Source organism: Hordeum vulgare, chromosome 6H, assembly GCF_904849725.1.
Source record: "Hordeum vulgare subsp. vulgare chromosome 6H, MorexV3_pseudomolecules_assembly, whole genome shotgun sequence".
In the NCBI taxonomy this organism is placed as follows: Eukaryota; Viridiplantae; Streptophyta; class Magnoliopsida; order Poales; family Poaceae; genus Hordeum; species Hordeum vulgare.
The window spans coordinates 467,652,673-467,667,765 of NC_058523.1; the positions used below are offsets into that span (position 1 = coordinate 467,652,673).

At 42.5% G+C, this 15,093-nt stretch overlaps 1 protein-coding gene across 1 annotated transcript; it reads right to left on the bottom strand.

Annotated features, from left to right (window-relative positions):
• Positions 1–3,092: 3,092 nt before the first annotated feature.
• Positions 3,093–5,236, bottom strand: LOC123405611. Its single transcript, XM_045099242.1, has 5 exons — positions 5,204–5,236; positions 4,685–5,012; positions 4,122–4,520; positions 3,929–4,002; positions 3,093–3,271 (listed from the first exon to the last, which is right to left on the bottom strand). Exons 1-5 carry the CDS (start codon positions 5,234–5,236, stop codon positions 3,248–3,250), a joined length of 858 nt encoding a protein of 285 aa, XP_044955177.1. The 3' UTR covers positions 3,093–3,247.
• Between the last annotated feature and the right edge of the window lie 9,857 nt (positions 5,237–15,093).

A 15,093-nucleotide genomic window follows, 5' to 3' on the forward strand; every position in this document is an offset into this window, starting at 1 on the left:
CTCCTCAAGTCAAATACTCTAATATAGGTGACCTTGTCACCGTCCACATCTAGATGGAGATCATTGTATGGTTCACATTTGAGCCTTCCCTCTTAGAACCATTCAAACCTCATCTACATGTATGTATGTATCTCATATTTTCAAAAAAAATACTTTTGTTTTTCTTCTACTTTTGTTTCTATTTATCACTTAGTATCTTCTTTTACAATTGGAATCTTGAAACAAATCTTCCGATCAGACTATTCTTCTCTTAAAGAGTTGACTATCATAGCAACTCGGTTTCACCGAATTGGGAAACTCGGTCCAATCGATTTCACCCAAGAGGCCTGAATATCGTACTCGGTTCTACCGAACCATTTAGCCTCAGTGACTCCGATTTATCTAACAAAAATATAGCTCTGAAAATTTCTTCTGAACGTATGGTTTAGGGGGAGAAAACTTCTCTAGGGGGAGAAACACCTTAGTGATCCCATGTTATACAAAAGGGAGAATCATCTAGGATCCCTAACATAGGGGGAGAAAATTCAAGGAACTCTTATTCATATCAAAGAGGGAGAAAAGACAAATTCAAGGAGCCCTTGTAAAGGTGAGAAGTATCCAGGATCCCTTTCTCTCAATGAGCCCTTACCCTCTAACCTTATTTTTGATAATTTATGCCAAAGGGGGAGAAATATCAAGGTATCAAAGCTTCCACTCAATGAACCTACTTATAGGGGATAAATATCACCAAGAAGCTTATACAAAAGAGGGAGAAACAACACTAAAGGGAGATATTTGTTCCTAAAGAGAGATGTATCAAACCTTATACATCAAGGGGGGAGAGATAAATATCGCTTTATTGATTTGAACTTATTTTCCCTACCTACTCCCAATATATACATGCTATGATTCAGGGGGGAGGAATCCTTACATATTCATCTTTAGGGAGAAAAGTTATTCTTCTTTGGAGACATATCCTTTTATGAAAACCTATCTTCAATATGTCTTCAATTTCTTGGTATTTTTGAGGCTCTTTGCATCTTTACAACAGGGTACTCTTGTGTTATCTAACAATTGTTTTCCCAAATGTACTCATATGTCAAGTCGCTCAAGATCCTCAAGGTAAGTATATGCATCATACCCTTGTTCTTGATGACCTCTTGTCTCTTGCACATACTATTTGCAAGAGGGAGTCTTGAACATGGAACTTCTTCAATTACATATGTTTGATGCATATAGACACGATGTCTGTGACTTGTCTTGTCCTTCTACCTTGTGTGTGTCCATGCATTCCAGAGCAACTATCCTTTAAAAGGGATTGCACACATTTAGGGGCGTGTACTAGTCTTGTTTCTTTCAAAGCTGTCATATCCCTATGATATCTTTATTTGAAGCTTTGATTGTATGTTGTCATCAATTACCAAAAAGGGGGGAGATTGAAAGCACATATGTTCCCTTGGTGATTTTGATAATTCATGACAACATACATTGTCTCTTGGACTAACACTTTTACCTAGATATTTCAGGAAAGTCCATGGAGATGCTATGGCTTAAGGTTGATCTGGAGATGCTCGTGGATGCAAGAAAGGAATAATTTTGGCTCAAGCTTCAAGCTAGAAGACTCTTCATTTTTTATTTGTGAGAAATCACTTTTGAGTCCATAGAAAGCCAATACTATTTAAAGGGGGTGAGGTAGCAAAATGAACTGATTGCTCAAATGCTCAAAGTTAGCCACCAATACACTCAGTCATTTTTCCCACAAATCCACTCTGTCGAGATCCATATACACAAATTCGGTGTCACCAATATTTCCATATCGGACCCACCGAGTTTGACCTCACATAGAAACCCTAGCCATTCCCACCAAATCGGTGCAACCGAAACCAAGTCGGTGTTACCGAGTTCAGTGTGACCAATATTCTATTTACAAAGATACACAAAATCGGAATTTCCGACTTTGAGTAAAGGTGCCACTCAGTTTGACCATCTGATCGTTAGTCACCTTTTCGATGCCACCGAGTTTCATATATCGGTCTCACCAAACTTGATCTCTATCCTCCCCAAACTGCTTTCCACCAAATCAACCTCTCCTACCCATGACTATTCTATGAGAGAGTGATTTGTGTAGAGGACACTATCTTTAGAAGCACAAGAGCAAGGAGTTCATTGATCTACCACATCTAGTACCTTTTGAAGGGTGGTGCCTCCTAGATTGGTTAGGTGTCGCTTGGGAGCCTCCTACTTCGTGTTGTGGAGTTGAACCAAGATGTTTATAAGGGCAAGGAGATCGCCTACTTCGTGAAGATCTACCATGAGTAAGGCTAGTACTCCGTGGACGGAAGCCGTGGTGGGATAGACAAGGCCGCTTCTTTGTGGACCCTCCATGGGTGGAGCCCTCCATGGACTCTCGCAGCAGTTACCCTCCGTGGGTTGAAGTCTCCACTAACATGGACGTACGATAGCGCCTCCTATTGGAACCATGCCAAAAAATCACCGTGTCAACCTCATGCGTTTGATCTCCCTACCTTACTCCTCTACATTACACTTGCATGTTTTACATTCCGCTCCTATACTCTCAGAACTACATGTGTAGGGTGTACTTGACTTGTTATAACTGCTAAGTTTGTGCCCTCCTAGAATTCCGGTTGGGCTAGAAATTTTTATCTTGACAAGTAGTCTATTCACATCCCCCCCCCCCTAGATACATCTTCTATCGATCCCTCACCAGGCCACGTTGGATCCAACGTGGCAAGCTGACGTGGCAAAGTTAAGACCAATTGGATTGGTCATTGATAAGAATCAGCCCGATCCAATTCGGTATTTTACATGGGCTGAGCCAAAAAATTCAGCCTTTTTACATTTTTTTTCTATTAATTTTGGTCAACTACATGGGCCAGGCCCAACATTTTAGCCTTTTTTGGGTTGTGGCATTTGTTTTTCTTTTTTTAATGCGCCCTAATTATGAGGTTCTGGTAAGTGGGTCCCAAATGTGGCATTCTAGTTTGTGGGTCCTGTTGTCAAGGTCATGTTTTTCATATTTCAATAAATATGCCGATAACTAAACAACCAATATTTAAATCGAAATAGACAGAAAACAGACGCAATACTTCAAATTACAGCAAGAAGCAATATAATCTGCTACATCATATAACACATATACAAATGTGATCAGCATGAAGTTTACAATCAGATAACAACAAGAAGCAATCTGCTCTACAAGTTTACAGTCTATCACATGCGCCAAGTTATTACACAGATACAAATAGGATCAGCTTCTTCCGACTTCTTTGTCCTGATGCTCATGAAGAAACATGAAAGGCCAACATTTGCACGTTATTGAAAAAAAAACAGTTAGGAACAAAATAAAAGTAAATCTAACAGCATATTTAACAATAAATAACAGAATAATGCAATAAATTGGTACAGAGCACATGTCAGGTCAACAATAAATTGGTACTAAATTCAGAAATAACCATCTGAAATGAAGTTAATGAGACATTTTAGAATCAAATTGATAGTTGACAGTAATGTTTGTATTAGACACACCCAGGTGACAGGGGTGATCTTGTGCAGCTTTTTTCTGTCAAAAGTGTAACAGAAAACCCACAGATACGAACCACCACTCGTACTGGCTACTAGCACCAGCTGGACAACAAGTAAATGTGGGCACTACATGCTACTCCTGCGTAGCATCGGTGGATGATTAAAGTTAACGAAAAAAATCTAACGGTTTCTAATTAACATGCATGTACAGCAGGAGCTAATTAACCATGCGAATTAAAGGAATATAAGTGGAATAATCCTATAATTAACCTGCTAGTATATTGGATGAAGATCAGCTACACATTACACATGGATGATGATGGATGCAATGTAATTAGGAAGAAATCAATAAATCGAGAAGGATTAGATCCAGGGCGCTTATTACAAAGGGATCGTGTGTATAAACCTGTGATTTACCAGCTCCAGATCTAGTAGCCAGCGAGTATGGATGCTCCGGGTCCTTGATGTCCCGCACTGTATCTGCACACACAAACACAAATCCATCAATCCCCCGTCGGTCGCTGAAGCCAATCAATGGAGAGAGAGGAAAAAACGAAAGAGGGGAACCGAGTAGGGGATCCGGGCGCTCCTGTAGTTACCGAAGACGTCGAGCGTGTCAAGCGCCGCGTGCGCGAGGTGGGAGGCGCGCTCCGGCCGCTCGTGCACCACCTGGTTCGCGTTGATCATCCCCATCATCATCTCCTCTTCCCCGGCGCGGCGGTGCTCTGCCGTGCGACTCTGGTCGTCCGTGAGGTGGGGGGCTGAGAGATGGAGGGGAGGTGGGGGCGGCGGATCCGGTCGAAGAAGTGCGGAGAGGCCGCCAGCGACGCCCCGCCCGAACCCTAGCCCCGAATGGATCGGGATGGATCTCCCTCCCTCTAGTTCTTTTCTCCCTTCCGGCGAGGGAAGGGGAGGGCGAGAGGAGGACGATGGCGAGCTCCTCACAAGGGAGCATACCTGGCCAAACGGGCCGGCCCGGTACGGCACGGCATGGCCGCCTGGGCCCGATTAATATACGGGTCATGCCATGCCGGCCCGCGTGCTTGGGGTCCAGGCCCAAGCACGACACGTGGCCTAATCGGGCCGGCCTGGCTAATCTCCCTCACGAAAAAAAACTAAAAAACCTCCTAATCTCCCGCCCACGCGATCCTGCCCAACCAACTGGCTGCCTCGAGCCTTGTGCTCCTGCCCCGCTCCCCCAGATGGCCAGATCGCTGATGCGCCCGGGCCTCCCGCTGCGTTGACCGCGCGTGCCGCACTGCCGCCCGCCTCGGCGCCTTGCTCGCTGCCTCGCTGTGCCGCTCGCCCGCCTCGCTCGCTGTGCTGCGTGTCGCTGAGACGCTGACTGGGGACTGGCTGCGCCTCCTAATCGTGTCGTGCCGGGCCGGCACGCGGGCTCGGGGTGGCAGCCCGGGCACGGCCCACGGCGGGCTCGTGCCTGGCCCGAGCACGATTAGCCCGTGTAGGGCCCGGCCTGTGTCGTGCCTGGCCTGTGGGTAGTCGGGCCGGCCCGCGTAGCACGGCCCGTTTGGCCAGGTTTGGAAGGGAGGTGGCGGTGGTGATCTGGAAGGGAGGAGGAGAGCTCTCGCTCTGGCTCTCTCTCTCCATCGGGCGAGACAGGGGAGGGGTTCCTCGGGAGGGAGAGCAAGGGGTTGGGTTGACCCCTCCGCTGCTCGCTGACCGGTGGGCCGAGCCGGTTTGGACACAATGACATGTGGGGCTGAGCTGGGATGTGTGATGGGTGTGGGACGTGGGACGTGGGGTTGTCCACCACGTCATCGATCCACGAGAGTTTCGTTCCACCCAATAGGAAAGCTTTAAATAATTTGTGTTTCTTTATACTATTATTTTTGCCAAAATAAACATGTTAAAATTTAGTAAAAAAATTCAAAATTTTCCACCCCTTCTAGAGACTAAAAACCAATACCACATCAAATTTCATAAACATGAGAGCTTGTTTACATTTTCAAATAATATGAGTGGTCATATGCATCATTTTGACCGCATTTTGGAATGAACATGAAAAATTCAAAAAATTCAAAAAATTGGAAAACTTTCGCATTGTGTCATTGTATGTGACCAAGTTACGAGGAAAAATAATAAACTTGTAATACGACAACTATTTTTAAAAAGTGTTCTCACAAATGAGCTATCATGTGTGAAGATTCATGACTTTCAAGCCAAACGATCAATCTTATGACCACATTCATGGCATAGTTTGTTCAAGTGATCTAATATTGTGCAAAAGTATGCATTTTGGAATGGAAAACAATTCTGCCTAAGCAAGTTTTCATTTTCTTTGAACGGGAAATTCATTTCTCATTGTTCGAGTATCCAAAATGAGTTTTTTTGTAAAGGATCTACCATATATTTGTTGTAAAGTTGGACCAAATAATTTTTATAGAATACTAGGTCATATTTAACTTACATTTGACCAATGATTTGGTGTAACAAGATTTGAGCCACCTCTCGTGAAAAAGACAAATTTCCGTCGATCCTCTCGGAAGCGGGTCAAATTTGAACTGCAGCCCCCTCATAGTTTGCTCATCATTTTTTCCAAAATAATTTCTAGGTAGATGGGTATCTATTTAATCATAAAAACACCAAAAGTTTTCAATATTAAACCCTAGCTAGGAACGGTCATTCGTGCCGTTTTGATTGCATTTTGAAACGGGCATGAAAAATTCAAAAAAATCAAAAAATTGGAAAACTTTTGCATCGTGCCAATAAATGTGACCAAGTTACGAGGAAAAATAATAAACTTGTAATGCAAGAATTATTTTTAAAATATGTTCTCAAAAATGAGCTATCATGTGTGAATATTCATGGTTTTCAAGCCAAATGATCAATCTTATGACCACATTCATGTCATAGTTTTTGAAAAAGAACTAATATTGTGCGTAAGGGTGGGTATTATAATGGAAAATAATGTTTCTTAATTAAGTTTTCATTTTCATTGGATGAAAAATTCATTTTCCACTTTTCAAGTGCCTAAAATGAGTTTTTCTGTGAATGACCTACCAAATATGTGTTGCAAAATTGAACCAAATAATTTTTCTAAAATAGTAGGACATATTTGATGTACAATTGACCAAATGGTTTGGTGTTAAAAGCTTTTATCCACCTCTCGTGAAAAAGATAAATTTCCGCCGATTGAGTTGAAAGCGGGTTAAATTTGAACTGCGGCTGCATTATAGTTTGTTATTTTTCTCAAAAATGATTTATAGGTACATAAGTATCTACTAGTACAAATGCCCGTGCGTTGCAACGGGCTAAAAATATCGTAAAACTTGCTCCGTGTGTCAATTTCTTATATCCGGTTCCGATAAACATCGGTTATAGTTTATAATCTTATTGTTTTTGGGAGTATGACGCGACCTGACGATGGAGTCCCACGCGCTCGTCCGAAAACCAGGCGGTCTGACGGACATCTTGTTATACAAAGAATTCTTCTAATTTTGTGACATTTGGATATATAATGATTCTCACCTGGACACTGAGGCTTCTGTCATGAAAATCTTGGTTTCAAAACTCTAAAGATGTTCTACCTGGTGGAATTTAGCGAGTGTCACACAAGTACTCCATGTAAACTAATATAAGACATTTTAGATCACTAATAAAGTAATGTTTTAAAACGTCTTATATTGGTTTACAAGTATAACACAACTTGTGCCATAACCATGTAAGGAGTTGGGGCCCATGAGCATCCTGCAATTATGAGGCGTTTCATGTATTGAGTCTCAGTGATCATGCCTAAGTAGTTTCCTTCCCGTCATCAGAAAAGCTGAACCTCCGACTTCTTTTCATGCCATGTGTTCGATCCTCCTATGCCCCGTCAGATTATAATGTGTCTGCTCGCTCGAAGGGGTGTTGACGAGTGTTGGATGGGAGTCATACGATTTTGACTATACACAAATACCCCCTCCATTTCTAAATATAAGTTTTTTAAAATATTTTAATATTCTACATACAGACCAAAGTGAGTGAATCTTATATTTTAATATATATATATACGTCCCTATGAAGTTAAAAGATCTCTAAAAGAACTTGTATTTAGAAACGGAGAGAGTAAATGATAAGCTGTGATAATTATGTCAATAAACAAAATCCATGAAACAATTCTAAGTCGACTCCCATTTATATCTCTCTCTTGCATCACACAGAAAATTTACACAGATGGTCTTCAACTTAACTGGAGAACGTATAGGCAAACTTAATCTAATGATGACGAGGGCATTTCCTAAGTAATCAACCCAGTGGAGTGAGAAAACAAAATGATAACAGAACACAAATTGGCTCAATCCTTGTCAACAAATGCCAACTGCTATAATAGGTACATGCCTCTCTCAACAATTCATCTCATTATCTTACTCTCCAACGTTGATGCCAATCCCAAATTTGTTATCCTTCTTCCGATGATCAACCTATACAAGATTGTACATCAAAATCAGCCTTCCAACTCAGATTCCTACGGCCCTCCAAATCGTCTATCAGGGGAAAACCATTGAAAACAATTGCTCATACACCTTATTAACCCTAATGTCCTTACCCCTAATAACAGGTCCTTGCATGGAATAAGGGAAGAGGTAATGTAAACTGACCTCTGCGGAAAGAACCAAGGTAGCGTGTTGGTTGATTCTCTCCTCCAAAAGAGCGGAAATTGTGCCATTGGTATCTACCTTCCCCCTCAGACGACTCTACAATGTTGAGCCATAGTGTCATTAAGCTTTTCACATATGAATTAACTGCAAACTCAAATACACTTCAACAGAAACAGTATTTTAAAAGACAAGTGTGTGTGTGATTCTTTTGTTACGGGAAGTTTCACAGAAATAGTCGAATATGCCCCAAATTTGCGGCTACTTCTATGTTCTAAAAGTCTTGCCAAGGTGATGAATGCCATCAAACATGAAAAAACTCTCAATAGTACGCCTGTCTCCAGGAATAACCATAAATAAATAAATAAAACCCGCGGTTACATCTGCTGTCATGATTGTACGTGAAATCCAATACATGGTTACATCTACTATCATATCATTGTACATGAAATCCAATGCATGGGCAAAACAAAAACATGTCAAACAAACTATCAATGCATATAGAATACCTGTCTCATGATATAATCATAACCCACACTTGCTGTTACATCTTTTGACATATGATTGTACATGAAATCAGTAGCAAGGGAAACCTGCATAAAGAAGATTGCGTATTAGAAGAAGATAACAACACAAAAAAGTTTCAAAATGCTACAACAAAAACGTAACCTTTTCAGATACTTTCTGAACATAACTGAGTGAAACCAATCCAGTCCTTGCAATTTGTCCAGTTGCAACCTGAAGATATTAATGCATGGCTCTTAGATAATAACAAATATAATATAATATACTGTAGTTTTTAATTTGTTGTCTATCCAATCATCCACCATCAATTGTGATAATAAAGTAATATCAGGATCAGTTCTAGAGTACATCTTGTGACAACTTATAGTGAGAAAGAACTATTTCACAGAGGCTTGAAAAGAGGTCAAATTTATTACTAATCACCTAAATGAACGACCTGACTTTACCATGTGCACGAGATGATACCCTACACAAAACATAGAATCACAACTATGGCGTACTTGTCACATGATACAAAGCAAGAGAAATACTTGAGCATTCGTAACGCTTCAACCATGAGAATCAGAAACTCTGGAAAGCGTAGTGACTCAATGGAGGCTGGGAGTAAAATAAATGCTTATAAATTTGCACCATTATTACTATTTCCAAGAGGAATTAGCTTGGCACAGTTATTAACTGACTGGTAGTTAGATTTCATCAATACACAGCAAACCGAGTGATTTAGGTCCAGTTTCCTGCACTTAATTTTCACTATTAACACAAGGTGGATACTTTGTGCTTTTCCACACTGGACGTTTTCTTAGCTTCCAGATAATTCAGGATTAGAATCTCATAAATCAGCATGTATTGTTCCAATATTAGCAACCTGAACTAAATGTTGTTGGGTAACAATGTGTAAAATGGCATATCTCACCATGGTCAAAAGGATCAGCAGGCTAAACCTGATCAAGCGACAAGTGCTCAAATGCAGTTTTTAGGCCATAAATATGATTGTAAAATCAATGCATCATAAACTCCTAATGCCTAGTATTTTATATGGATCATGGTTATGAACAGTTCAAAAAACTTTACCATTTTCTTCGTGTCATATCTAGCAAGAAAGCCAACTCCTGATTTCCTTTGTTGTCCAAGCCAAAAACCTTCAGTTCCTAGGGATAGGTTCTTTGTTACACACTGAAATGCACAAGTAAAATATGTTACAATAGTCTAAGTAACAAAATGATGGAACAGAAAAATATTCACAGAATATATTGTCTGAGTTTTTTTTGTTATTGTAAGTTGTATTTTAAATTGACGATTGTATGATGTCTTCTCTATGTGATTCATTTTTCTAGCTTCCAGTATACGCAACAAACTATGAGGGAAATATGACTGCCCAACTAAGATTGGAATGATAGATCTATGGTTATTATATTGGCAGCGTTTGGCTTGGAAACATGCTTGGTTCTGCTTAATATGAATGCCAAGCTTCTTTCGACACGTAAACTTTGAGCAGACTAAGAAAAAAGGAAAATCTTCACTTTTAGACTAAAATTGTCTGAAGTAGTAATTCCTATGCACAAAGAGTGGTCTACTGATGCACATTGAGAGCGTACCCATCTACTGCATCTACACCCTGCCAGCCTACTGCACACCATACCGTCTTTACCCTGAGTATTTTAGTTGCAAACACAATACTTTATATTTATCAGCATGACCGTTCTGCTATAACAATGGGAATTTAACTTCACCTCCATGCATAAATGGGCAATAGTTTTCCTCAATAGTTGCTTAAATCACAATGGATTTTAGCAAGGTGCATCAATGCTAAAAACTACAGAATTCATACTGCCATTAACATTTTGTTTAAGAATAACCATATTTTCAAAATGTAATCACAAAAGGTGGATGCTAGTGAGTTGTCATCAAATAGATACAAAGGCTCTATTCATGATACCCAAACATAGTAAATTGTTCTCACTACTTAATGGTCTTTATGTGCAAACAATTGACACAAATCGGTGCATTATCTAACCTGGATGTAGTTCGCTCCATAGAAGCCATTATTCCCGAATTGACATTGGGTTCTAAAATCTTTTCCCTGGAATAAATGACACAAGAGAAAAATAATTTATGAAATCTTGTAGATCTTCAGATAGATAAACTAAGAGTACATCACATTTAGGAGGTAAAATACCAAATATGATACTATTGAACATTAAGAACCTAACAACTACATATTGTAGTTGGGTATCTATAGGTTTTCTGACACCAATAACGGAAGACTACACAATATTATTAGAAACAACAAATGCATCAATACCAACATTCACACGGTCAGCAATTCATGTGTAACTTGTGCTACCATTAGCATGTACCACAAAAGGCATCTTGGATAGACTATAAATTCAACGGAATATTTGAGAAAAGAGATAACTAAATATGATATCCTCCAGCCGGTCCCTCCCAACCAGCATGCCATCCTCCACCAGAAGCCTTCTGTCGTCGTCGAACGCCTCTACCAGGAAGGCCGAATGCCGCACGTCCTTGATGCTCACGTAGAACAACTTCGGGTGGCGCGCGCAGCCGGTTGGGCAGCCCGAAGTCCATGCGGAAGTGCGTGAGGTGGTACACCAGCGTCCGCTTCTCCACCGTCATCTCGAGCACCTCCCGCACCACCGCGCACGCTCGTCGCTCTGTCGTCTCCGCGCTCGCGCCCTCCTCCAGCGGCTCGAGCGGGGAGGCCTCGGGCAGGCTGTGGAACCGGACGAGGTAGTCCCGGTGCGCGCGGCGGAGGTTGAGCCCGCGGCGGAGCGGGAGGTGCGGGAACCTCCGCGGCCGGTCGATGAGGCGGTCGGTCCGGACGGCCGGGCGGAGCGGCGGCGAATGGCGGCGCACGTCGGTGAGGAGGGGTGGGGTGAGGCGGGGCTGGAGTCCAGATGGGATCGAGAGGAAGGGTCGTGCTGCTGTTTTTTTTTCTTGCACGTACTGCTTCAGGTTCACTTAATGCGAGGATTGCGGGTTTATTCAGCCAAACGACAGGGACTTTTTTGTAAAATTGTTGCGGCGGAAATTCCGACAGAAGCGATAGCCTCTTTATTATTAGGTAAAGATTTTATCAGAAATACATGGTGTGGTGGCGAGATGTCGAGGTTTGGATGGTGGGTGAGGGCCCAACTCCAGAGCGCGTAAACTGACATGCGAGTCGCGTGGTCACCGCGTGACCATGGCGTTGCCACGCGTTCTGGGTGGACTAGGCACGTATGTGGGTTAGACACTCCCTGTGTAGGTGTGTGGAAGAAGAATACAATACAAGAATCTGACGAGTAGAAATAAGTAAGTTCAAACATGAATTACCAGCCAACTGTTTGATTAGAGGTGGGGGAATGCACATGGACAATGGTCCTAAATTTTGGCTGAGGATGATCACCTACTAAGGAGACTCTCTTGGTTTTTTAGCTCAAATGGATGATCCTAGGTGGCACTTGCTTTGTAAAGTACCACACTATGCAGAAATATGGATGTTGAAGCTGAGATCAAATGAATGAATGGATTGAGCTGAAATTTGATGGACGGTGTTCATTTGGGCATATGAAGGAACTGTAAAAGTTTTATACCATTTGGACATGCAAAAGTGACACTTCCTTCACAATATGCCAATCTAGACAGAGAATGGTAATTGAAACTCGGCTCACATAGATGATTGGATTGAGCTGAAATATGGAGGAGGAGGGCACATTAAGGTATTGTAAAAAGTTCGGAAAATTTGGATAAATAAAAATTGTACTTCCTTCACAATGCTCTCCACTAAACAGAACATTGGGAAAAACATTGAGGGAAACTGGCTAAATTACATGAGCTAAATTTTGGTGGAGGGAGGTTCAATGGTCAGTTTCATGTCATGGTAAGTTTTAATCAACTATAAAGCAATATAAAATGTAGTTACTTCACAAACTGAAAATATTACCAATAACAAAGATTGGATGATGAGGCCACATGGATTGTTAGACGGGGCTCAAATTTTGTGGAGAGCTGCAGTTTGGTCATATAGAAGATGTAGCAAAAATTCAACTCATTAGGATATTCCTAGCAAGTACTTCCTTCACAAAGCTATTAGCTGAACATAAACTTTGGAAATTTGCTGAGAAAGATTTACTAGGCAAATGGAGATGAAAATTTTCATGAGGCTATGATTTGTATAGGCAAGATTCCCCAAAAAATTTTAGGGCAATCAAAAAATTGAAATAACACTTCCTTCACAAAGTGCTATTCTGAACAGAATAGGAAAATGAATATTGCTGAATTATTTTTGAACTATGGAAGGAAGGGTTTTCACATATTTGAGCAATATATGATCCAAAGGTTTATGAGAGTTTTTGGAGAATTTTTCGAATGATAGAACAGTAGGTTGCTTCACAAACTAGGGCAAAAATTGACACATGGACATGACGCATAGGCAAAACTGATGATGTGGAGCCTAGTCATAGCTATGAGCATCGATATTAGTCGTAATTAGCTACAAATTGTTGGGGAACGTCGCATGGGAAACAAAAAATTTCCTACGCGCACGAAGACCTATCATGGTGATGTCCATCTATGAGAGGGGATTTCCGATCTACGTACCCTTGTAGATCGCACAGCAGAAGCGTTAAGAAACGCGGTTGATGTAGTGGAACGTCCTCACGTCCCTCGATCCGCCCCACGAACTGTCCCACGAACCATCCCGTGATCCGTCCCACGATCCGCTCCGATCTAGTGCCGAACGGACGGCACCTCCGCGTTCGGCACACGTACAGCTCGACGATGATCTCGGCCTTCTTGATCCAGCAAGAGAGACGGAGAGGTAGATGAGTTCTCCAGCAGCGTGACGGCGCTCCGGAGGTTGGTGGTGATCTAATCTCAGCAGGGCTCCGCCCGAGCTCCGCAGAAACGCGATCTAGACGTAAAACCGTGGAGGTATGTGGTCGGGCTGCCGTGGCAAAAGTTGTCTCAAATCAGCCCTAATACCTCAGTATATATAGGAGGGAGGGGGAGGGAAGAGGCAGCCTCAAACCCTCAGGGCTCGTTTGGTTAAGGGGGATTGAGGAGGATTTGAGAGGGAGGGATTTCAGGGAATTGGGTGAATCCCTTTGTTTCACCCAATCCTCACAAATCCCCGGGGTTTTGCTTCCACTAGTCCCCCGAGGAGGGTTTTGAAACACATGGATAGGAAGGGATTGAAGGGGAACGGAGGGGATTGGGCTAAGCAAACCCCTCCTACCAAATAGACGCGCGAGGATCTGTGGGGTTTCTGGGCCCCCCGGGGATTTTCCTCTCAAATCCTCTCAAATCCCCCCTTAACCAAACGAGGCCTCAAGGTTTGGCCGAAATTGGAGGTGGAGGAGTCCTACTCCAATCCTACTTGGAGTAGGATTCCACCTTCCCACTTGGAAACTCTTTCCACCTTGTGTTTTTTTCTTCTCAAACCTTATGGGCCTTAGTGGGAACTTATTCCAGCCCACTAGGGGCTGGTTTATCTCTTCCCATAGCCCATGAGACCCCTTGGGGCGTGACACCCCTCCCGATGGTCCCCGGCACCCCTCCCGGCACTCCCGGTACACTACCGATGAGCCCGAAACTTTTCCGGTGACCAAAACAGGACTTCCTATATATCAATCTTTACCTCCGGACCATTCCGTAGCTCCTCGTGACGTCCTGGATCTCATCCGGGACTCCGAACAACATTCGGTAACCAACCATATAACTCAAATACGCATAAAACAACGTCGAACCTTAAGTGTGCACACCCTGCGGGTTCGAGAACTATGTAGAGATGACCCGAGTGACTCCTCGGTCAATATCCAATAGCGGGACCTGGATGCCCATATTGGATCCTACATATTCTACGAAGATCTTATCGTTTGAACCTCAGTGCCAAGGATTCATATAATCCCGTATGTCATTCCCTTTGTCCTTCGGTATGTTACTTGCCCGAGATTCGATCGTCAGTATCCGCATACCTATTTATATCTCGTTTACCGGCAAGTCTCTTTACTCGTTCCGTAATACAAGATCCCGCAACTTACACTAAGTCACATTGCTTGCAAGGCTTGTGTGTGATGTTGTATTACCGAGTGGGCCCCGAGATACCTCTCCGTCACACGGAGTGACAAATCCCAGTCTCGATCCATACTAACTCAACGAACACCTTCGGAGATACCTGTAGAGCATCTTTATAGTCACCCGGTTACGTTGCGACGTTTGATACACACAAAGCATTCCTCCGGTGTCAGTGAGTTATATGATCTCATGGTCATAGGAACAAATACTTGACACGCAGAAAACAGTAGCAACAAAATGACACGATCAACATGCTACGTCTATTAGTTTGGGTCTAGTCCATCACATGATTCTCCTAATGATGTGGTCCCGTTATCAAGTAACAACACTTGCCTATGGCCAGGAAACCTTGACCATCTTTGATCAACGA